Below are 24,152 nucleotides of genomic sequence, written 5' to 3' on the forward strand. Positions count from 1 at the left end.
TGTTTCCCCATCTGTTTCTCCACATCTCTGCTGCTATTGGGGGGGCTATAGTAAACACCCAACAAGGTGACTGCACCTTTCCTATTTCTGACTTCAGCCCATACTACCTCCAGAGGCAGATCCCCCTCAAACTTCCTTTCTGCAGCCGTTATACCATTTCTAATTAGCAATGCCACCCCCCCTCCTTTTTTCCCACCCTCCCTAATCTTACTGAAACACCTGCAACCAGGAACCTCCAACAGCCATTCCTGTCCCACATCTATCCACGTTTCCGTGATGGCCACAACATCGTAGTCCCAATCTAAATAAACAAAATACATTTATGGAGTAGGAAGGATTTAGAGGGATATGGGCCAAGTGTTGACAAATGGGACTAGATTAGGTTAGGATATCTGGTCAGCATGGATGAGTTCGACTGAAGGGACTGTTTCCATGCTGTACATCTCTATGATATGTCTACTGAATATAAATTCAACTTCTCTTCAAGTTAGGAAGTTGCAACTATAATAACAAACAATGTTTAATACTGTTAACTCAACAGGTGCAATACGTTTTGCTGATCTATCTGGGGAAATGCAATCTAAAACCTGTCCTAACATCACTGGTCTCAATGCAACTTTAGACACTAGCCAAAAATTCAGATTTGAAGTTGTATGCAAATTACTCCTCCAGGTTTGTGGCTGTTATTTTGGTAAAACCCCTGCAGTTTGCCCCTGCTCTCTATAGTTAGAAGGTATTTTGCATAAAGACCACTTATGTATCAGATGTGACAGTTAACTAGAGTTTAGTTCCTGTAGCCTCAACCTTCAGTACAATCTTGTTGCAATAATGCTGTCACAAATTAGTGAAGGTACTTTGGCCAAGGCAGTTGCCTCATAATATGTTATTCTAAAAAGTTGTGCTAAACTCGCAAATAACCTTGCTTGGTCTACACTTAGGATTGCTATGCATAGTTCTAGTCTACAGATCACCAGAAGATTTCAGAAAAACCAGGGATAGCATAAAATAAAATTAGAAGATTAGTACCAAAATGGAGGTGGTACAAATATCAATGAGGACTAAACATGCTCTAAGTCACTTCACCAGAAAAAAGACAAAGGGATGGCCTTATGAAGGAAGTAAAAATTACAAAGATATTTAACAGGATAGACAAAGAGAACACATTTCAAATGTGCGTGGAAAATCTCCAGTACACTGCATTCATTTGTAACTAAATACTCCCTCTCAAATCCACTTTCCCTGGCCTTGAGCATCCTTATATGTGGTCAACCACCCAAAGATGTTGAGGCAAGGCTTGAATGTCCCACAGATGATGCCAATGTTCAGCATGACATCAAGAGGAGATGCATACAGTGCAAAAGCCTTCCTCTTCAGAGCAATAACATGGTTACAACCATGGCCAGTTCTCCCACTTCAAAAGAAAATCACAGAAGAGTTCAAAACAACTGATCGACACAGCACTATCCCTTCAAAATTTCTTATGAGATACATGGCAATTTTTTTTTTAAATTAAAAATTGGTCCTTTTTCAAAAAACACAGGCAAAACTTTCCCTCCAATCTCAACAAATTGAGAAAATATCTTGTCAAAGATAATTGTGAAGATGATTGACTTATGCGAGAATGAAAGCAAGAATTCACTGCAGTATTCATTATAAAAACCTCACTTATGGAACAGTACTCACTGGAATAAGCCAAAATTTACCATTTTCATCCTGAATCCTTCTCCACTTTGTCAGTCCAAAAGATTGGTTGAAGATTAAAAAAAAAATTATCTTCACCATTTCACCATTAATAACTTCAAATAACAATTCTGAAGGGTTTCAAAATCATTCATCAACATACAAGAATTTGATCAGTTTTGCTGTTACAGTAAATACTGAACGACCCAGGGGATCAATCCTTTGGCTGGGCTTGAGAAGGAAATTCAGTCTGGTCTCCACTTTAACATCATTTACTGCCAGTAAATGTGAAATCAACACACTTGAAAATTCTATGATTGGAAAACTTCAGTTGCAGGATCTCATGTGTTGTAGGACCAAAGCACGAACAGTGTTATAAAATCTTGAGTTTGAAGACCTTCTTACCTGTTGCTGATGATTGGGCACTGGCATCTTTGACCAGAGATTGGGGCACACTCGATTGTTGCTGGCTGGAGCTAACTTCAGGTTCAGCGCTGACAGATGGAGACAAGGAGACCTCACTGGAAGCTCCAGTCTTCACCATCTGTGCCCCTGTGTCTTCAGAAGCGTTCTGCTCTTCTTGGCCAGGAAGCTGGAGGGCTGAGAGTGGGATATTGATCTGCTGGTTTCCTCCTGATGTGCTGACCGGCATCTGAAGAACTAATTTCTGCCCAGCTCCTTGACCTCCGTTTAGCTTCTTCTGTGAAGTTGTGCAACTCCGTCCTGACTTTGTACCAGCAACCCGATTAGAAGCAGGTGGAATGACAGAAATACCCTGCGAGTCAATCTTTTCTGGCACGTGACCAGCAGGAAGGAGGGCTGAGGATTTGGTAGGACCCAAATAAGCAGCAGGACCAGACTTTGACCCAGACTTCAATGCAACAGACGAACTATCGTTGTCTATAGAGATTTCTGCATTTGTCACAATGTAATAGTCTTCAGGACCCTCCTGCTTGATTTTTTTAACAATCACTTCATTACTGTTCTCATTAGCAAGGTGGTTTGGTGAGTCTGGCAAAAGCGAAGGACCAGCTTCCCGCCTTTTCAGTGAATTGTTCCGCAACTGAGAATCATAGTCACTATCCTCATCTGTCACTGAAGACTCACATGCCATATGAAATAAATCACCTTCATCATCATACTCTTCCACATTCTCGTCAACCTCAGAATGTTCGCTGTACGAGAAGTCGCAGGAATCCCTCGTCCTGGGACACTCGGCCTTTCCTTTTGAGGGTCTATTAAGGTATTTCTCTGCTGGGTTTTGCTGAGATTCTGATGACATTGCAATTATGCTGGGGCTCTCAGAATTAAAGCTTCTACTGTCCTGGAAGCACACTCTGTCCTGGGAACCTGCCCTGCAAGTAACAGCCAATGGCCAGTGGTAAGCGTGACCAGCACCACAACCCCACATTGCAGTGAGGTTTCCATGGGCCCCTTCAGTCAATAAGTGCTTCAGATTTGGAATGAGGCTGCAGATAGTTCCATGACTGTGAGCCCAGCTGACCAGTTTGGACAGATTTTCTGAAGACGTGTGAAGACAGTCTTCCATTTTGTTGGGCTCTTATTCTTCAATAGTTAGGGTCCTAAAAAAGAGAAACACAAAACATGAGTGTGTGCTGCTGTACTCGCATGCTTAATAATAAAATGTAAACAAACTTATTGCATTAAACCAGTGAAGGGCTCATGTCAAAATAAGTCTTGATTTATTAGCTGATTACTTAATTGTCAATAATGCAGATTAGACAGACCGAGACAGATTTGAGCTACCATCTCAAACCCAGACTAAAAAATATCACGCTGCTTACAAAATTATTTCACTAATATTGCTGTGACCCATGCATGTATTCCATAATTAGATTCAATATACGAAAATAAAACTTTTCAATTTTTTTGTCCACTCAGGATCATACGTGGATCTGACCCAAAGCTGTTTCCATTGAGCTCCACAGCTCTCTCCAGTCAGTCAGGAGGCAACAATGGTCATGGGACACCATTTTAGCTGATTATGTTTGAGATTCCAGTCTGCTGGTCACAAAACAAGATAAACTCCCTTTAGTATTAGGCTTCCTGTTGCAGATCTACCATCCTTTTCAAAAGGCCTCCCAGAACAATATTTTTTTTAATAAAGCAAAAAACCTGCAATCTTTTGAAAACAAAATTTAACAGGCACTTGGGGCATTTTGATCTGTAGAACAAGCTCATACAAATGCAAAACTTTTACACATTCAACAATGAACGCCCAAACAGATCTTGTGGAATCAAAAAACCCATGTGATTAGTAAGTTACACTCATTAATGCTTTAAGGCTAATCTCCATTCAGTATAAAACACTGACAAGTGTGGTAACTGTATCCAGTAACAGAGGGTCAATCCTATAACATACTTTTCTACCATAGGTTTAACGCAATTAAGATGGACAGTTCCAAAATGAGTACATAAATACTGAGGATAAATAAATTCAAGTTACTCTCAATTAATTCTGAGAGTCTCTTGGTTTGTGTACCTGCCTTTTAACCAATTTATTCCCGTCCATTGCTGCACATCAAAACGGAGTTTTCTCAAGCAAACAAAGACAGTTGAATGCAAAGTCTGTCACTAAATCCTTCTCCAAAAGCCACACATGGTTTTCTTTTGTGCTGTGCATTCTTCCATTAACTGACAAACTGAGAGACAGTGAGCTGCACTTATGCTGCATGATGATGCTTAAGAATTGCTACATGTCAAATGCAAATAGACTGTAAATAAAATTAGATTATTTATGGTCCATCAACATTTGTGGAGCGAGAAACAATTGTTTTCAAGTTGATACCCTTTCACGAAATCAAAAATATGGATCAGAAAGGATGCCAAATAAACGAGTAGGGAGAAGGAACAGAAAAGGGAAGGTCTGTGATGGAGATACATTAAATAAAAATTAGTTGATGCTGCAAAGATAAATGGAACGATAATGGAATAACTCTGATGGCTAGACGAGGTGTGAATAGCAAAATAATGAACAGCTGCCATATGAAAACAAAGGCAAGAGAAAAACAAGATTAAAATTGAAACACAATGAGAATGAAACAAAATTGGAGCACAGATTACAGTTTAATTCTTGAACTCAAGGTTGAAGCTAGAAGACAGCAAAGTGCCAAAGATCAGGAGTCATTCTTGAAGCTGAGGTTGAGCTTCATAATACTATTGGATGTTTGCACAGATATTTCAGTGTCCAACTTATGAGAGATTGAATATTTAACTTAAATAGAAACCAGACATTTAAGTTGCCTTTGGAATTTTTATACAAAGCTTTCATCACTTACCAAACTCACAGCGAGCATATTTCTTACAATAACAGCAGTGAATTATGGAAATACATGGGAATAAAGAATGCATTAATCTTTAATTTCCTTCACATCCTGCAGCAGTGCAAGAATACCCAATAAAATGAATGTTGCTTGACGGGTTATAATCCTCGACACAAACATTATAAAATGATTAATTTAAATGTTCACTTCCATGACCATTGAGAAGGTCACGGGCAGCAAATACACTGGAACGTAAAGAACTGCAAGTAGCCTTCCAAGCCACTCATCATCCAGACCCAGAAATATATCTCTGTTCCTTCACTGCCATTAGGTTAAAATCCTGGAACTTCCTTCATAACAGCACTGGCTTTTTTTTTCCTCTCGTTTTTCGGGCGGCATGGCGGCTCAGCGGTGAGCACTGAGGTCCCAGGTTTGATTCCAGCCTTGGGCGATTGTCTGGGTGAGGTTTACACAAATCTCCCAGTGTCTGTGTGGGTTTCCTCCGGGTGCTCCGGTTTCCTCCCACAATCCAAAGATTGTGCAGGTCAGGTGAACTGGCCGTGCTAAATTGCCCGTAGTGTTAGGTGCATTAGTCAGAGCGAAATAGGTCTGGGTGGGTTACTCTTCGGAAGGTCAATGTGGACTGGTTGGGCCAAAGGACCTGTTTCCACACTGTAGGAATCTATAAAAAAGAATAGATTGCAATGCTTCTAGAAGGCTGCTCACCATCATCTTCTCAAGAAGTAATGAGTAATAAATACTGGCCCAGCCAGTGATACCCACATCTCAAGATTGAACAGCAAAAGAAATTAAATCCTTTTCCATTATCGATGTTACTATTGGAGAATTAACTCTTTTCAACAAAAGCCAACATTGTGGAATTGGGAGGAAGCTGTTCTACTTGTATCACCATCCAGTTAGTTCACAGCTGGTTTGTATCCTAACTCCATCTATATCCCTTGATTTCACATTTCTGAATACCATTGCTCAGCAAAAATATATCCATTCAGTTTTGCAATTTTCAATAGACTCCCAGCCATAACAGCTTGTTGAGGGAGCAATCTAGACTTCGAGTCATAGATTCTGATACTATCTCATTGACTGAGCTCAAATTTTAACATTATGACCTCTTCTTCTGGAATTCTTCTTCAGATCAAATCTCCAACTTATTTAAATAACAGCAATTAATCTTCTTAATCTTCTATATCCAAGGGATTACAAGTCTAGGGTATCACTTTATAACATTCCTGTTACAGGCCCATGCTTGATGGGGTTTGGACTTGACATCAGCATCTTGCTTGTATATAGTGCTGATAGTCCATCTTTCAAAAGTGTAAATTACAACCCCAATTGTTTTTCCATGGTCATGAGGCCAGAGGCAGCAATGATTGCCATGGAGTTCCAACTGAGTGAACAGTTGCGATGTAATTTCAAATCCCACCACATTTTCAAACTGTGGGCATACCTTAAACAACTGAACCTCAAGGCCTGACTGCTGCATCAATAAAAAGGGGAGACCTTGCTTTTAAAAAAACCAGGAGATCTTATCTTCATTTTCTGTTCTCTACCTTCACCTCAGTCAACATAAAGGTCTGCACCAAAAGGCTTGGGTTCAAGTCCCACATGCTCCAGAAGTGCATCCAAAGATTTCTCAACAGATTGTTTAAAAATATCTACAGGTCTGTCCAGGCCTTTCCAGGTCGACACCCTTGACTCCTGACCCCAACCATCACTTTTACCGACTTGGAGGTCACAACAATCTTTTAAGCTTGAAATGGGACCCTGGTGAGTCTGGGAATCCTTGGCCTATTGCATACTGTATGTCCCAAATTGCTTCTTAGCAGCATTATGAAACAATATGGGACACAAGACACAGAAGATGAGAGACAAGTGACTAAAAGCTTAAACAAACAGGGCCTTAAAAAGAGAAATTAAGCTAAAACAGCACTGCAAAGATTTTCATTGTAAAGAGATGAAGGATGCTTTGCTGCACTGCTGCATTTCATCTATTTCATCGGTGTTCAACTAAAAATTCAGCCAAGTGTGCCAAGGAAATTCTCCTGACAAGTGGTCCAGAGTTTAAAACAGCCACTGGACTTGAAGCAAATGTAACTGCAAGTTGTTCCATCTTGGAGGAACCTGACAGTACACGATGTAACAGTTGAAATAGGATGAGCAAGGGTAAAGGGTATGTTCTCAATGTCTGGTCAATTTCTCATAAAAATTGCCAACAGAACATCGTAAGGTGCTTAACAACAGCAGCCATCATTAAAACAATCTGACAATGGGTCACATTTTAGACGCATGATTGAAATCTTGGTCAAAGAACTGAGTTTTTAGAGAAGATAGTCCAAAGTTCAAGCCTGATCAACTGAAGACACAGTGGTAAATGGTTGAACAATTCAAATCTCAAGTGATGGTAACTGGAGGTGTGCAGAGACCTCATGAATTCCAGGGCCACAGGAGATCATAGAGATAGGTCGTAAAAGAACAAGATTTGAAGAAGACTGAATTCCCCAACCCCACCTCCCTTACAACACTGACAATCTCCATAACACAATGAAAGATTTTCATTTCTCTTCAAAACAATCAACCTCTAATCTCACTATTCCTTCCAATCAATATGCAGTCAAATACTGTCACAAACAAACTACAATACTAAGTCAAAGTCCACGTTTACATTTTAACAAACTCTACCAGGGGCCGATGGCCACCAGTTCACCCGAGGGACACACTTAGAAAAACTGACACAAAGCACAAGGATCCTTCACATTGAAAGGACAAATAGAAAAATGCAGGCACTTACCATTGCTGTTAACTTCCTGCTTTTGACAGGCAACATTGAAACTTTTGAGTATTACTCAATGGTGAGGCTAACTTGTGGCACGATCCTAACCACTAGAGCAGTTTGTCAAGTTAAAATTCAGCCAGCGTTCCATCCACATCATTCTGGCATTGCAGCAACACTTTTTTTGAAACTTTGAACAGGTTCCAGAGTTTAATCAACTCAGCAGCAGAGGGATTACAGGGCAGTGTCCTTTTTTCTGTTTCACTCAGAAGTGGATTGGAATAGAAATCTGGCAGTAATCTCGTTGAGTTTTAAATATGGCTTTGCTGACAATGGCTACCCCTAATCATTCTAAAAACATGCATCTACAATGTCGCAGCCTGAGGTCAAATAAAGTTATGTGAGGTGTTTTAATCAGGCCCAGTATTTAAAAGCAACAACATATGAGTCGATGTAAAGTCTCAACAATACATATCCTTCTCATTGAAAAAGTATTCAGCACAGTTCACAATTACGTCTCAACTACAGGGACAACAATTCTTTTCTTAAAAAGAAACATTTGAACAATTTGCTCCCAGCATAGGGAACAAGCAAACCTTAAAATCTATTTGAGTGCTTCAGTCCACTCCAAACAAGCATGTAGCTGATATGATTACAGAATATACTGGCCCTGCTCAAAGCATGACATTTCTGAACCTTCCTACCTCTCCCCCAGGGAAGACTCCCAGTAATTTTCAGCAGATTAAACAATCCTCCTTATATCACATTTCAGCTATAGCTCGTAGTACATTTCAGATGTCGATACAATTCTGTGCAAAGAAGTTGTTTCAAATTTCGGCTTCTGTAGGAATATATCCTCAATGAGTGAGTAAAATGCCACAGCTGAGGAACTCCCAACTGATTATCTTTGGTTGGATATTTATAGCAATCTCAACACAAGCATAAAGTGCCTGAACAGATTAGTCATAAATTTATCAAAATCCAACTCGAGTAACCAAAACCCTTGAGCAAACAGGTAAACATGTGCGACCACAGGCATTGCTTAGAAGCATGAGAGCACGTTGTAAAATTGTAAAAAGATATGGAGAAATGCTATCTACCCAGACACCAATTGGAGAAGTAAAGCACTCCAGAGTAAGTCCTGAAGCTTTACGAGTGACAAGCATAAGCAAGGTATGAGATAGATCTGACAACAATTAGCCAGCAGAATCTAGTGGAGATGTTGTGCAACAACTAGGTGATAATGAAAATGAACATGAAATGATCAAACATTCAAATCTTGGATTTCTGCAGTTTTTTATTTTAAGTATGTATTCACAATATAAAGAACTCAAATCCAGTACAGTTGCAACACTAAATAATTCTACAGCTCACTGGAAGAAACAGTTGCACTAACACAATCTGCAAACCCTATTAAAGACCAAATATTCTGGTTTTATTCATATATATCATACTACAGGAGCAGTTATAAAAGCCGAGATCTTCCAAAATGAGGTGATGTGATCACTGGCCGCAGGATGGGTCAGTATTAAAGTTATTACAGTTTATGTTTTGTTTTAAATACAGCATAGACAAAGTTGGCGTGAAACTTGAACTATATCCCAAATCAAATGTTTACCCAGAAAATAGTAAAGTTGTAAAACTTCAAGGTGAACTGTTATAAAACTTATTTCAATCCATTGTTTCACAAAGTCCACTATTTGAGGATTATTGTCGGAATTATTGCAGTTATTACCAAAGTGGAATGCAGTGTACATTTACCTCATTGAGGGCTGGATTACAAGGGTTACATCACAAGGTTACAAAGGGTTAAATTCTCAGAAACTTCAATCAAATCTCCTCTTAATCTTTCAATTTCCAAAAGACATCAAAAGGGACCTGGGAAAGATGGGGAAGAACCTATTTCTACTTGAACAGGTTCTTGAGTGTGGGGGGGATGGGTGGGTGGGAAAAGAACCAGAGTACTGGGTTTCTGTACCCTACAGTGCTATGGAGGCTCAGTCATTAAGCGTGTCAAGACAGAGGTTGATAGATTTTGAAATAACAGAGGTAGAAGATCAGCCAAGATCCAGTTAAACAGCGGATCAGGTTCCTTGGGACAAATGGCCTATTCCCACACCCATTTCCTACATTTTAGAATAGTAGAAGAAGGTTGATGCTAAGCCAGTCATTAACAGAAATTTGTTAAGTGAGGACATTAAGAGATAAAAGGGCAAAGGAAGGTGTGTGGAATTAGAGTAAAATTAATCATGACCTGAATGAATGGTGGAACAGGCTCCACCCCGTGATGTTTACTTTTTCTATCCCAGCAACTTGTTGCAATCAACTCAGACCACTGTTTAGCCATAGAACATCGTAAACTGCTTACTGTTTGTATTTATTCATTCAGCAACAAATCTAACTGTAGATTTGGGTAAAATATACTCCAGCTAGCATTAAAAACAAAATTTTAATCACATTCTTATTAGATGCCAAGTACCAAATAAAAGTGAATTGCCATTGAAGTATGCAAACTAAAAATGCCATGCTGAAATGGTGTGTGCTTGAGGTCACATGAAATTTTACGCTGCCAATTTTGATTTTAAAAAAATCTGCTGGATCTCAAGGACAACCCCCTTTCAATTATTCTGGTCTTGCAAGTCAGTTGTAACAATATCCCAAAACATCTACTTGGTTCGTCTTCAGGCCTCCTCAATGCTTTCAGTTATACCGACATTTCATCAGCCAAAGCACAGTTAGTAGCACTTACATCTTGAAACAGAAGATTGAGTGTTCAAACCACACATCACAAATGTAAACATGAAATCTAGGTTATGTCCCAGGCACCAGCTTTCAGAGAGGCCTTGTAAATTTTATACGGTGGACATAGAAGAACCCATGGCAATATTTTGAAAGCACAGAATTTTCCCTGGTTTCCTCTCAATATCATCTCTCAACCAACATCACTAAAAGTAAATCTCAGTGCTGTTATTAGAGTTTGCTGTGTACAAATTGGTTGCCTATATTATTAAAACAGCTACATTTATAAAGTATTTAATTGGCTTTGAAATGTACTAAGGCTGTGAAAGACCCAGGATAAATTCTACACAGACAGAATTTCCAGCACCACACTCTCAACTCTGGTCTCCAGCATCTGCAGTCCTCACTTTCTCCTAGAATTTCTATCTCACCTGTACACACTCAATGTTAGTTCTTCAAGTATCATAATGTCAAATGTCGTCAAGGTTTAACTGGAGCTCAGCATTTTTTCGACGTTTTTTATCTGAAGAGAGTTTTGTCATTTGGAGCTATACAGACTACACTGACCAAATCAGACCCAAAGGTAAGTCTGGGAAATGTGTTCTGTTCAACTGACAAATGAGCCAGTTTACATGTCGCTGGTATTTGCTGAGGGAAAAGTTTTGAGCACTACTGTCACTTGAAAATAACGCCAGAGAATTTTCCCTGCCCATGTAAGAAGTGGAAAGAAACTTTCATTTGAAAATTGACAATTTTATAACAGTCCTGTACTTGAGTAAGTCAGGTTAGTGCTGATGTTGGATCTGAACCTTCAGCTTTTGATTCTGAGGGAGTATGGTCACTAATCGAAGCTAAAACTTACTTATAACACCTCACGAGAGTTGGATATGAACACTTATTCACTTTCGGGAATACATAAACACATCAAGCAACAGCTCTCAGGATTTGATGAGGTGATGGTACAGCACAATTTATGGTGTCATCAATGGCAAGATCAGATACTCCACGTATGCTGTTTCCAATTTCAGCAGTGGTATCACAGTAAACCAAGTCAGGATTGCGTAAAGTGAGTGTCACGCACATTTTCATTCACACCAACACCAACTTGAGAATATCTTTTCAATGCAAATTGCTTTTGGCAAACAGAAACACACAAACACACCCCAACAGGTTTTCACATATCCACACTTCTACCATAAATAATATAACTCCATTTGAAAATTATCCATGCATGCACACCAGAAAATGCAAACTCATCAGCAGCTTAATGAGATGAATACTTTCATTCATGTGTAAATCATCAACCGCTGCAGGATTCATCAGCTTTGAGACTAAGTCAGAATTTTGATAATCTTCAAAAGGAGCAGAAGTATTGATCTCGTGACATTACTGGAAACTGATTTTTTTAATCCTTTATTCAGTCAACATTTGTTACCAACCCTAAATGCCCGGAAGTTACTGGCTAGTCCATTTCAGTGGGCAATTAAGAGTTCCTCACATTGGTGTGGATCTGGAGTTACACACCAGGTCAGATCCAGTACGGTTGTGCAATAACCCTCTGTAAAGTGCGTTAGTGAGCGAGTTGGGGTTTTACAACAACCAACAGCAGTTCCCACCTTTACAATCCAGATTTATTAAGTGATTTTAAATTCCACCAACTGCCAGAGGAGGATTTGAACCAATGCCTTCAAGCATAAACTGAGTATCTGTATTACTATATGAATTACCAGAACACCACCATTTCTGTATCTGTACAACAGCCAGCCACAATGTAATTGCAATTTATAAGTAATAAACACACTATCATAAGACATTCAGTACTTGTTGCAATAAAACTCACTGTGCACTGATGATGTTCCCTAATGTATTCATCCTCTGACCAGCTGTAGAACTACACATTTATTCTTCTATACAGGAATATCAGAAATAGGAATAGCAGCTATTCAGCCCCAGGTGCACCTGCCATTCAATACAATCACAGCTGATCTGCCCAGGCCTCAATTTTTTTTTGTGCCAGTTTAGCAGAGCTTGCAATTCCCTAATATTTCAAAAATTTATCTTCTCAAATACTTAGTGATCTAGCCTTCATAGTGTTTAGGATAGATATTCATGAGACATTTCAGAGAATAAATTCCTTTGCATCCCAATTTTAAATTCAGTGCCCCCTTATTCTGTAACTATGTCCCATAGAGATAGCCCGACTAGTGGAAACAACTTAACATCTATCTTGTCAAGGCCTTTAAGAATTATGGAGGTTTCAATAAGATCACCCTTCCTCTTCTAAATGCTAAAGAATAAAGGCCAACCCTGTTCTTGATAAGTAAACACTTTCATCGCAGGAATCAGCGAAATGAACTTTTCTGAGCTGCCTCCAATGCAAGTACATTATGCAAGTACGTTATGAGGTGATGATGGCCTTGTGGTATTATCACTAGACTATTAATTCAGAAACCCCAGTAATGTTCTAGGGTCTCAGGTTCAAATCCCGCCATGGCAGATGGTGGAATTTGAATTCAATACAAATTTGGAATTAAGAATCTAAAGATGACCATGACTCCATTGTCGATTGTTGGAAAAAAACCCTCCTGGGTCACTAATGTCCTTTAGGGAGGAAACTGCCGTCCTTACCTAGGCTGGCCTACATACGACTCCAGATTCACAGCAAAGTGGTTGATGTTTAACCTCTGGGCAATTCGTGATGTACAATAAATGCTGACCTAGCCAGCGACATCCTCATCCCATGAATGAATATTAAAAAAAAAACTCTTTCTTAAAACATAAGGTATAAACTGGACCTAGTTCAAGATAAGAGCTTATCAATACTTGGTAAAGTTGTAACTAAAATTTCCCATTTTTAAACATCAATTCCTTGGCAATGGAGGCCAAATTTTCATTTGCTGTCTAATTACTTGCTGCATCGGTGTGATAATTTTTTGTGTTTCATTCCAAGAACACTCTCAATCCCTCTTTGCTGCACTTAAAAAAAAGTCCCTTTTATTACTTAAATGGAGTCCCTACTATTTTAACAATAATCTGCTTTTTGATTCTTCCTACCAAAGTGCACCACCCATTGTTACATTCAACTCCATCTGCCCAGGAGTTTGCCCATTCATTCAACCTACCTCCCTTTGCAGATTTACTATGGCATCATTGCAACACATTCTCCCATCTATTTTTATATCAGCAACAAATTTTGATTTATTGAACTCTTTCCCCTCCTCCAAGTCATAAATATTTTTTCTAAATAATTGAGGTCCTAGGACTGATCGTTGCGGCACTCCAATAAGTTCGTCTTTCCAACCCGAAAAATACCCATTAATCCCAATTCTTTGTTATTGTTATTAATCTTCAATCCATGCTCACACATGACCCTAGTACTGTGAGCTCCACCTTGTGCAATAACATTTTATATGGTACCTTAATGAACCCTTTCTGGAAATTCAAATACATGATATCTACCAGTTCCTCTTTATCAACTATGCTTATTATATTTTCCAAGAATGCTAGCAAATTTGTCAAACATGGATTTCCCCATCAGAAAACGACATTGATTGTGCTGAACATTTCTAATGATATTTTTTCTTTAGTAACAGACTTGAGCATTTGCCCAACAGATGCTAGGCTAACTGGCTTAGCTTCCTGCTGTCTAACTCCCTCCCTTCCCTAACAGAAGTATCAGGTTGACAGTTTTACAACCTTCTGGAATCCAGTGAACCCTGGGATATTTCAACCAATGTCTCAACTATCACTTCTTTTAAAACCTTGAGTCGAAAGAAGTTGTTTTGACTTGTCCTATTTTCTAAAACCAAAAGACAAATAAAGTCCCCAAATTTCATGTTTAGCTCTCATCTCCCGCCTTCCCCAAAAATGAAAAACACTTCAATGACAAAATTGAACAGGAAAATTAATGACTGCATAACTTTAGTGCCTGATGAACTAAGACACAGTTGCCAATGTTTATATTTAATGCATAAATAAAATTAATATTGCTCGATAGTAAAATTTTCTGTACAATCCACATGTTTGGCTGTGCAGAGACATTCATTTGAAAAGATACCAACCTTAAACTCCTGCCTTCAACAAAACACCAACTAGATCTTCAATCTGATGTTTCAGAAAATGAACTGTTTATCATAAAAGTGACAGCCACTATTCATTGGTGTTGCACAACTCCTCACCAGCGCTGCGTTTCTTTCAACGTTTAGGAACGTAATGAGACAAGATGTCATATGCCAGGTGTCTGGTAACTGGCAGGTGGAAGTAGTATTGAGTTATCAGCAGTTGAAACTGCATAGATACCAGATACAATTTAAACTACTTGGTACATACTGTTTTGCATGGTTGTGTATCATGCCTTGGTTCAGGTTACTCTGCAATCAAGCACTACATCCCTCCACTTAGCTTCCTCATGATACTGCTCACCATGATCCAGGCAGGAAATGAGCAGTTTATAAACCTGCTAATGGTGCTGTTATAATAGTGTAAAAAAAGGTTGCAAGTGATTTAATTAGCACTTCATAATTCACAGATGATTTTTTTAAGCTCAAGGTGGCACCAGGGACGTTCAAAACTGCAAGGGTATAATTAGCCATTACATCTCATGGAACACTGCACTTATAGGTCTACAGAAATGCATCACTTGATTTAATTCCGTTTAAAATGGGGAATGATAAACATTCCACATTCTGGTCTGGTCAAGTTTAAAGTTAGCTCAGTTTCACTGAAGCTTTCTAACTAGCTTGTAACATACTTTAGCACAAAGATATAGTATAGCTTGAATTTACAAACAGCAGCACTTCAGAAACGTCACGAGAATAGAATGTTAACTTTATCCAAACATTTATGCTGCACACATTGCATTAGGTCCTGCAGATTTAATCTACTTGCCTCTACCATAGCAGTTAATAAAGCCAGTTATTCTGCACAAGAATAATAAATGGTTGACAATGTATTACAAAACAGTAATTCAATTGAACAGGTTGGACAAAGCCATTAACCGCCCAGCACAGCCCAGTTTTATAATGATACAAACAGCACTATCAAATTGCTGTTTAAACTCACTGCCAGACATTCCTTTTATATACTGTGTGTGTGTACATATAAAAAGAGACAACAGTGAGTCGACAGAGCTTTTGTGGTTATGTAGAGAGCGCCTCAAGGGCAGTTCGGAGTAGTGATGTTGATGAAAAGCATATAAAAACGATGGCTTTGTGCAGATTGAACATGTTTGTAACAATCTCAAAGTAATAACAGTCCTTGATCAGTGGAGTCCAACAGGAAGAAATTATACATCATGTATTAAAGTTTAGAAAGCAAGTGTTTCTCTTGCAGAAGGCCCTTTCTGGTCTGAAATGACCCTTACCATTGATTGATTTATTGTTGTGTGTACCAAGGTACAATGAAAAGCTTTGTTTACGAACAGTACAAACTGTTCATAGTAAGCAAGGATGTACTGATCAAAAAGGTTTAGAAAGAGGCATGCAGGTTCCATTGCACAGGGTGTGCACTAGACAAGATCAACATTAGCAAGATCAGCATTATTTGAGGCTAGAGAGTCCATTCACCAGTCTCCTCATGGCTGGGAAGAAGGTGTTCCTGAACCCTCTGGTGCACGTGTTAGGGCTTCTCTACCTTCTGTCTGATGGAACAGGTTGTAGGAGATCATTACCAGGGTGCGACAGGTCTTGGATGATGTTGGCATCAATAAAATTCTCAAGTGTGATTTGTAACTGAGACAGATTAGTAATAATCTACGGTTCATGAAAGCAAGTTATTCATCAAGGCAACATTTTCTGCTTTCCTGAGAAGAGCTAATGTTAAAATGTTGTTATTTGATAATAGCAGCAGGACATTGATGCAACTGCAGTGGAATGTTCCTTATTTCCCAGACTGAAACTCCTGACTTGTGACAACAATCACGTGTCTATGCCAGCCAAAAACAATCAAATCACACTAATGCACTTGGTCCATAGGTGACTATGCTCTGACATTTTAAGCATTCATCCACCACCCTCTCAGGCAGCATGTTCCATATCTACCATCCTATGGGTGAAAATGGTTTGTCTTAGATCTCCTCTAAACCGCTTTCCCCTCACCTTAAACTTCTATCCTCTGGTCTTAGACACTGCAATGGGGAAAAGCTTCTCATAATCTACTCTGTCTATACCTTTCATAATTTTGTATATCTCAGTCAGATTCTCCTCTACTCCAAGGAAAACAAACCAAAGCCATTCATTCAGTCTCTCTGCATAACTAAGACTTTTCATCACATACAATATTGTGTTGAATCTCCTCTGCACTGGAGAGGATGCAATCAGATTCTTCCAAAGGTATGGTGACCAGAACTGCACAGAGTATTTCACCTGTGGCCTAACCAATGTTTTATAAAGTTGTACCGAGACCGTCATCTTCCTATATTCTGGCTAATGAAGGCAAGCATCCCATAAGCCTTCTTCACCTTATCTGCCTCTGCTGTCACCTTGCAGGGATCTATGGACTTGTACACCTAGGTCCCTTAGTTCCTCAATACTCCCTAGGGACATGCATTGTGTATATCCTTCCCTTATTAGAACTCCCAAAGTGTACTACCTCACACTTATCACCTGCTCTGCCCAGCAGCCTGAGAACATCCTCCTCACTATCAATAACATCACAAATTTTCATATCATGTGAAAATCTACGGATTATACCTTTTTTAGATTAAAATCCCTACAGTGTGGAAACAGGTCCTTCAGCCCAACCAGTCCACACCGACCCTCCGAACAGTAACCCACCCAGACCCATTTCCCTCTGACTAATGCACCTAACACTATGGGCAATTTAGCATGGCCAATTCACCTGGCCCACATATCTTTGGACTGTGGGAGGAAACCCACGCAGACACAGAGAGAATGTGCAAACTCCACACAGACAGTTGCCCAAGGGTGGAATCAAACCTGGGACCCTGGTGCTATGAGGCAGCAGTGCTAACCAGTGAGCCACTATGCTGCCTCTATTTACATCCAAGTCATTCGCGTATATAACAAACAGCAACAGTCCCAACACCAATTCCTGTGACACTGGTCACAGACTTCTAATCATAAGAACAACCCTCCACGTTGACCCAGTGCCTCCTATTTACATGCCAACTTTGGATCCAGTTTGCCAAATGATCTTGGATTCCATAGGCTCTTATCTTTTGAACCAGCTTATGTGGGATGCGTTCTTACTGAAGTCTATACCGAGCCTCAACAACATATTTAGCCTTTTTTTAAAAAAAAAATCAATTCAACTGAGGCAGCCGGATGGCCCAGTGGTTAGCACTACAGCCTCACAGTGACAGAAACCCGGGTTTAATTCCACCTTCAGGCAATTTGCTGTCTGGAGTTGCATGTTCTCCATATATCTACATGGGTTGCCTTCCACAGTATAAAAATGTGCAGGTTAGATGAATTGCCTACCTAAATTGCCCATAGTGTCCAGGAATGTGCAGGTTAGGTGGATTAGCCACAGGAAATGCAGGGTTACATGGATAGGTTAGGGGGCGAGTCTGGGTTGGGATGCTCTTCGGAGCGTCGGTGTGCACTCGATTGGCTGACTGGCCTGCTTCCACAGTGTACGGATTCTATTCTATTCAATTAGTCAGATAGGATCTCCCTCGAACAATCATTACAGATTATCACTGATCAATCCCTGACTTTCCAAGTGTCGATTAATCCCATCCTTCAAATTTTTTTCCAATAATTTCCCGGTCATGAACACATACTAACTGCTCTGTAGTTACCTGGCCTATCCCTGCTGCCCTTTCTAAACAAAAGAACCACATTCACTATCCTCCAGTTATATGTTAGTTCACTGTAGCCAGAGATTTCTGCAATCTCAACCATTGCCTCCCATAACAGTGAGGGATACATCTTTCAGGCCCTGGGGATTTATGCACCTTTAGATTGCTCCTTTGAAACTAACTCAATGACAAATCTTTGGCTGCCCATCCTAATATCTTCTTGCAGAGATCATTGGATAAGGTTCCAATGAAGTGTCTTGTGTGCCTCACAACATAAATGGCATCGAAAGAGACAAATAAAAATAGAATACTGTGAATACTGGAGATCTTAAATAAAGATAGTAATGTGTCCAATATAATTCTTCTTCTGAACTGAAGTTTTACCTGACAACGTAGAACAATGCTCCAAGAACGTTCTGCACACCAACAGTAGGATAAATCCATCCTGGCCAACTACCGTCATCTCAGACTACTCTCCCTTAAAGCAATGGAAGGGATTGTTGACACCATTATCAAGCAGCAAGTGCAAAGGAATAACCTACTCACTAACATTCAGTTTGGTTTCTGATAGGGCCACTTGCCTTGTGACGTGATTATAGTCTTGTTTCAAACCTGGACAAAAATAAGCTGCACTCCACAGATGAGATGAGAATGACTGCCCTTAACATCAAGGCTGCATTTGAGTGAGTGTGGCATTAAAAAAGTCAATGAAATCAGGGAAATCCCTCCACTGATTGGAGTCAAACCTAGCACAAAGGAGAACGATTATAGTTGTTGAAGGTCAAACATCTCAGCCCTATGATATCTCTATAAGAATTCCTGAGGGAAGTGTCCAAGACCCAACTACCTTCAACTGCTTCAAAGAACATCCTTCCATCATATGTTTGCTCATGACTGCACAATGCTCAACACCAAACAACACCTCAGATACTGAAGCATACACAGCAAGACCTGTACAATATCTAGGTTTATGCTGACAAATGGCATGTCAAGTCACACAAGTGCGAATGACCATCGCCAACAAGAGCATCATTGCCCTCTGATGTTCAACGGCACTTGAATAAAAATGCAGCTTCTGATTTCGAAAAGCAGGACTCAAGACATGAAAGAATCCCACATACAGATCTGTTTTGCAGTCTTCTACCTGTTGTGGATGTTTTGGAAATTAGGAAACATCTTTTTAATCAGTTTCTTTTCACCAGTACAACCTTAAACAAAAGCAGCATGTGACATGGTCACAATGGTTTCTTTCTACACTATAGATTTTCTCAGGTGCGCAAAGTCACTTTAAAGTTTCAAATCTTGGTTCCAGGTATCAGTACAATTGGTGAGCAAGGAATAGTGTGGAATATTTGGAAGATGAATGATCTCAGAGCTGTGGAAACCGAAAACTCTGCGCATGAGCACAGGACAGCATGAGTAACGCAAGAGACAACAAACATTTGAGTGATAAAATAAGCAGATTTGTTTTCATGATGAGCAAAATTTTACATTGTGCTATTGCAAAAACTATGCTTACTTAAGAGAGCTGATAAAGTAAGCAAGATTCCTCAAGATATATTTACCAATGAACATGGTCCAATTGGTCCATGCAAATTATGTTTTTACTATTCAAGGTATCAACTGCAAAGGACACATAAGATTCGGATTCAGATTCTTCATGGAACAACAGCCATCAAACAGAGTGAATTTACTTAGAATTTTTCATTTCCAATAGCAACATAGCTATAATTGAAGATGTATTAAAATTATAGCTAATTTGTCACTCTGTACAAACTAAGTCAGCAGACAGCTGTTATAATGCAATGAAGTGGAGGTGGAGGGTGTGGTGGTTGTTGGATGGTATTAATGGCATAAACGATTAAGTCATTTCTAGCTTGAATTCTTCAATGAGAATGCTATACCGTACTCAATATTTTGATTCCTCCCAAACACACAGGAGCCGACACTATTGATGACCATCAATCTAGGTTCTCACTTCTATAGTTCCCTTTCTGTTAAAGGCCCCTTACAAGTAAGCTCTTCGACCAAGCTATCACCTGTCCTTGTAAGTCCCGAAATGACTCTGTGCCAGATCTTATGATTAAAAATTGTCAGCCAGGACTGCCTCATGGATCACTAAGTTTATCAATGATTTGTATTTATATAGCACCCTTTAAATGTAGTAAAACATGCCCTGGCACTTCACACAAGCATTAGTTTTGACAAGATCTAACACCAAGACACACAGGGACATATTCGGACAAGTGATTGACAGCTTGGTCAAACAGCTAAGTTACAAAGGGGCGTTTCATAGAAAGGGATCTCCAGAACTTAGGATTTAGACTGATAGTCATCAACAGTGGACATAAAGTCAGGAAATATACAAGAATTCAAAATTGGAACAGCAGAGTTCTTGGAGAGTTTACTTGCTGTTGCAGAGACTAAGAGAAAGAGGTGAGGCCTGGAAGGACACAAAGGATAAGAGTTTTAAAATGATGGCATTGCTGAACTAGGAGCCAATACATGTCAGTAAGCAAAAAAAACTTTGTGCAAGTTAAGATCAGCATATGGAAGTTTTAGATGTCCTTAAGCTTGTGGAGGGTGGAAGATGAAACCCAGCCATTATCAAATATATAGTTGAACTGCAAATCTGAGGCTCCAGCCTGCATGCATGTTATGAGCTTATCTCATTTAGGGCTGTACGTGGTCTGAAAACCACAGTTGCAGAGAGGGAGACGCCAGCCAGATTTACTCTTGGCCATTTTCCATAACAGGATGGGACTTAGCCTTTCTCCTACCACATTCAATTAGCTCACTGACACTCAATACAATCACTCATTTTGAGATGGTACCTGTGGCTGTATATTTGACGTAAACCATTGCAATGTTCACATTGAAAATGGATTGGGTGGCAATTAGCAGCTGATTGTCATAAAATGCATTAAAACAAAACATGCAGTCTGTTTTTGAGATCATACAAACACAGAACTCAGCTTTGTTCAGCATCTCAATTCAATTTGAAGTAATACACATTCAAGATTAATACCTGCCCTATGTACACAGTGCAACACCTCCTTAGCTAAAGTGACAAATAAATTAAACACAAGCATCTGACAAATTTGGCCAGACTAAGCTAAATGTTATCATTGGTATTGGCCATCAGAAAAGTTGGTTTAAAATGCAGACACATTCAAAATAATATTTGCCAGACAGTGGACTAGTTTTTTTTTTAAAATTACTCTCTCACTTTGTAGAAACATCTGATCATAACCTAACAACCAAGGATTTGCAAATTATAAAAATTCCACTGCTGAAATCCTCGTGTAAGCCATTTAATACAGTTTTTACAAGTTGCTACTGTGTCACTGACTTGGTTTGCTTTTGAAAACCCCTGATTTTGAACTGTCTAAAAGACAGACTGAACCTTCCAACAATTCTCATAATTAACAGCATAATACTGCCAGCCAAATGGAAAGACATACCACTGGCAATCAAACTCATAGGCAATGAAGCTATATTAAAAGGCAGCAAGCCAGGGTTGGAGGACTTGAGCTATGGGGAGAGGCTGAACAGGCTGGGGCTGTTTTCCTTGGAGCGTCGGAGGCTGAGGGGTGACCTTACAAAATTACGAGGGGCATGGATAGGATGAATAGACTAAGTCTTTTCCCTGCGGTTGGGGATTCCAGAACTAGAGGGCATAGGTTTAGGGTAAAAGGGACTTAAGGGGCAACTTTTTCACGCAGAGGGTGGTACGTGCATGGAATGAGCTGCCAGAGGAAATGGTGGAGGCTGGTACAATTGCAACATTTAAGAGGCATTTGGATGGATATATTAATAGGAAGGGTTTGGAGGGATATGGGCCAGGTGCTGGCAGGTGGGACTAGATTGGGTTGGGATATCTGGTCGGGTTTGACCGAAGGGTCTGTTTCCATGCTGTACATCTCTATGACTCTAAATAACAATTTACAGTCCAATCAAACTGTAAAGAGATACATATCAACAGATTTCCTATCTGTTATCAGACTTTGACACAAAAATAGAGGCCATCATAATATTACTGAACTACATCATTAATCATTAATGTTTCAGGAGGGTGCATAATAACTCAACAAATTTGTAGCTTGTGTTGTATCATACAACTTAATGTATGCTTTCACGTAGATTGTTCACTCTGGGTACTTTTGTTAAAAAAGCGTACTTGCATTATACTTGAAGGAAGACCACAACTATTCATGGTTCGGCAATCAATCAGCACTATCAATTAACAATTAAAGATTATGCTCTTTGTCAGTTTTATTGAGGATTCTGATCCTGCAAAGGGCTTGGACAAAATGTGGCGGACATCAAACAGCATTTGGGTGGTTACTGGAAATGAATAGGCAAAGTTCAATGAATTCTACAGATAACCACTGGGAGAGGAAAAAACAGCAGGCATTTGAAAAGTTTTTTTTAATCTTGCAACACAGAATTGAGATTTTTTGAAAAAAAAAGATGAGACCAATCAATTTCTTATGCACAACACACAAAGGCACAAATTCATTTCAGAATTGAATTAATCAGAATTCTCTCTTCGTTTATTTTTCATAGATCAGAAACCTTCTACAATCAAATTTTTAAAATGTAGTAATTTGCATTCCTACATTCCAACATCAGTTGCATACTGACCAAAGTGGTGATCAACCCGTGGTATTTACAGCATTCAGATTAATTCCAGTCAAACATTGCAGCCATCATTCTTTTACATTGCAGCCATCATTGCAGCCATTTACCTTATCATAAAAAATAAAAATATAGAGTGTGATTATATAGAGACGGCCCAGTTATTATATTGTCTATTAGTGTCTCTCTGCTCCTCCTATTGTATAGCTACCTACAAAAGTGGATTATATAGAGAGACAGTCCATCAGTCTCTCTCTGCTCCTCCTATTGTATAGCTACCTACAAGAGTGGATTATATACAGAGACAGTCCCTGTATTATATATTGTCTATCAGTCTCTCTCTGCTCCTCCTATTGTATATCTACCTACAAGAGTGGATTATATACAGAGACAGTCCATGTATTATATATTGTCTATCAGTCTCTCTCTGCTCCTCCTATTGTATATCTACCTACAAGAGTGGATTATATACAGAGACAGTCCCTGTATTATATATTGTCTATCAGTCTCTCTCTCTGCTCCTCCTATTGTGTGACCGCTCTCCCATTGCTCGGTCGGGACTGCGCAGACTCGGAGCCACTCGTTGCCCCGATCGAGACTGAATAGAAAACGGGAGACACAAAGAAAACAAAATATAAGAGATCATCTCGAGCAGCGTGGATGCACGGCCCGGGGCCCGGGGCCCGTTCCCCTGAGCTGGGAGAGGAAGACAAGGCGAGCCGACCGGCCTCTGGCAGTGCTACTGTGCAGCCAGCGGCTCACAGACTCACCTGCACCTCGGCCTCCATAGGAACAGCACCGGCACTGTTCTCACTCCGTCTCCCGGTGCCTGTGTGGAGCATCGAGTGAGCCTCGCCCGGTGTGAATCCCGAATCGGAGCGCAGGCCTCCCGGCGGCCCTGCCAGCGCCGCCACTGCGTTTTGTTTTCTCAGAAGGGCGGAACGGAATACGGAGCCCGGCAGTTCACACGGAGCGTTCGTACCAACACCGGAAACAAGCTACTGCGGCAGCCGGAAGTGCAACAATAAACGGCTCCCCCCACTCATGTTCTTCACCCTTGTGCGTCCGCACTGTCTACCTAGCCCACACAGCGCCTGCGCGCCCTCATCTTGAAGCTCCTCCCATCCATTGCAACAATTCATTGTCAAAGAAAACCTCGAGCTATCTCCAGCAAAGTTCGCCCTCTTCCGGGAGGAGCAGTGCTTTCTGTTCATAAGCTACATAATATATTAAAATAAGGAGGCATATTTGCTTTAGC

The 24,152-nt window shown here is 39.9% G+C and overlaps 1 protein-coding gene across 2 annotated transcripts in view; it reads right to left on the bottom strand.

Moving 5' to 3' along the window:
* Nucleotides 1-23,900, bottom strand: part of LOC122562733 (uncharacterized protein KIAA1958) — a 110,481-nt gene extending 86,581 nt beyond the window's left edge. For both annotated transcript variants that reach the window (XM_043715867.1, XM_043715859.1), the window contains exons 1-2: nucleotides 23,665-23,900; nucleotides 2,086-3,263 (exon numbers count right to left, since the gene is read on the bottom strand). In XM_043715867.1, coding sequence (XP_043571802.1) covers nucleotides 2,086-3,229 — 1,144 coding nt within the window. In that variant the 5' untranslated portion in view covers nucleotides 3,230-3,263; nucleotides 23,665-23,900. The remainder of the gene's footprint in view (nucleotides 1-2,085; nucleotides 3,264-23,664) is intronic.
* Nucleotides 23,901-24,152: the final 252 nt, after the last annotated feature.

The sequence above is a fragment of the Chiloscyllium plagiosum genome, chromosome 2, assembly GCF_004010195.1.
Source record: "Chiloscyllium plagiosum isolate BGI_BamShark_2017 chromosome 2, ASM401019v2, whole genome shotgun sequence".
Classification (NCBI taxonomy): domain Eukaryota; kingdom Metazoa; phylum Chordata; class Chondrichthyes; order Orectolobiformes; family Hemiscylliidae; genus Chiloscyllium; species Chiloscyllium plagiosum.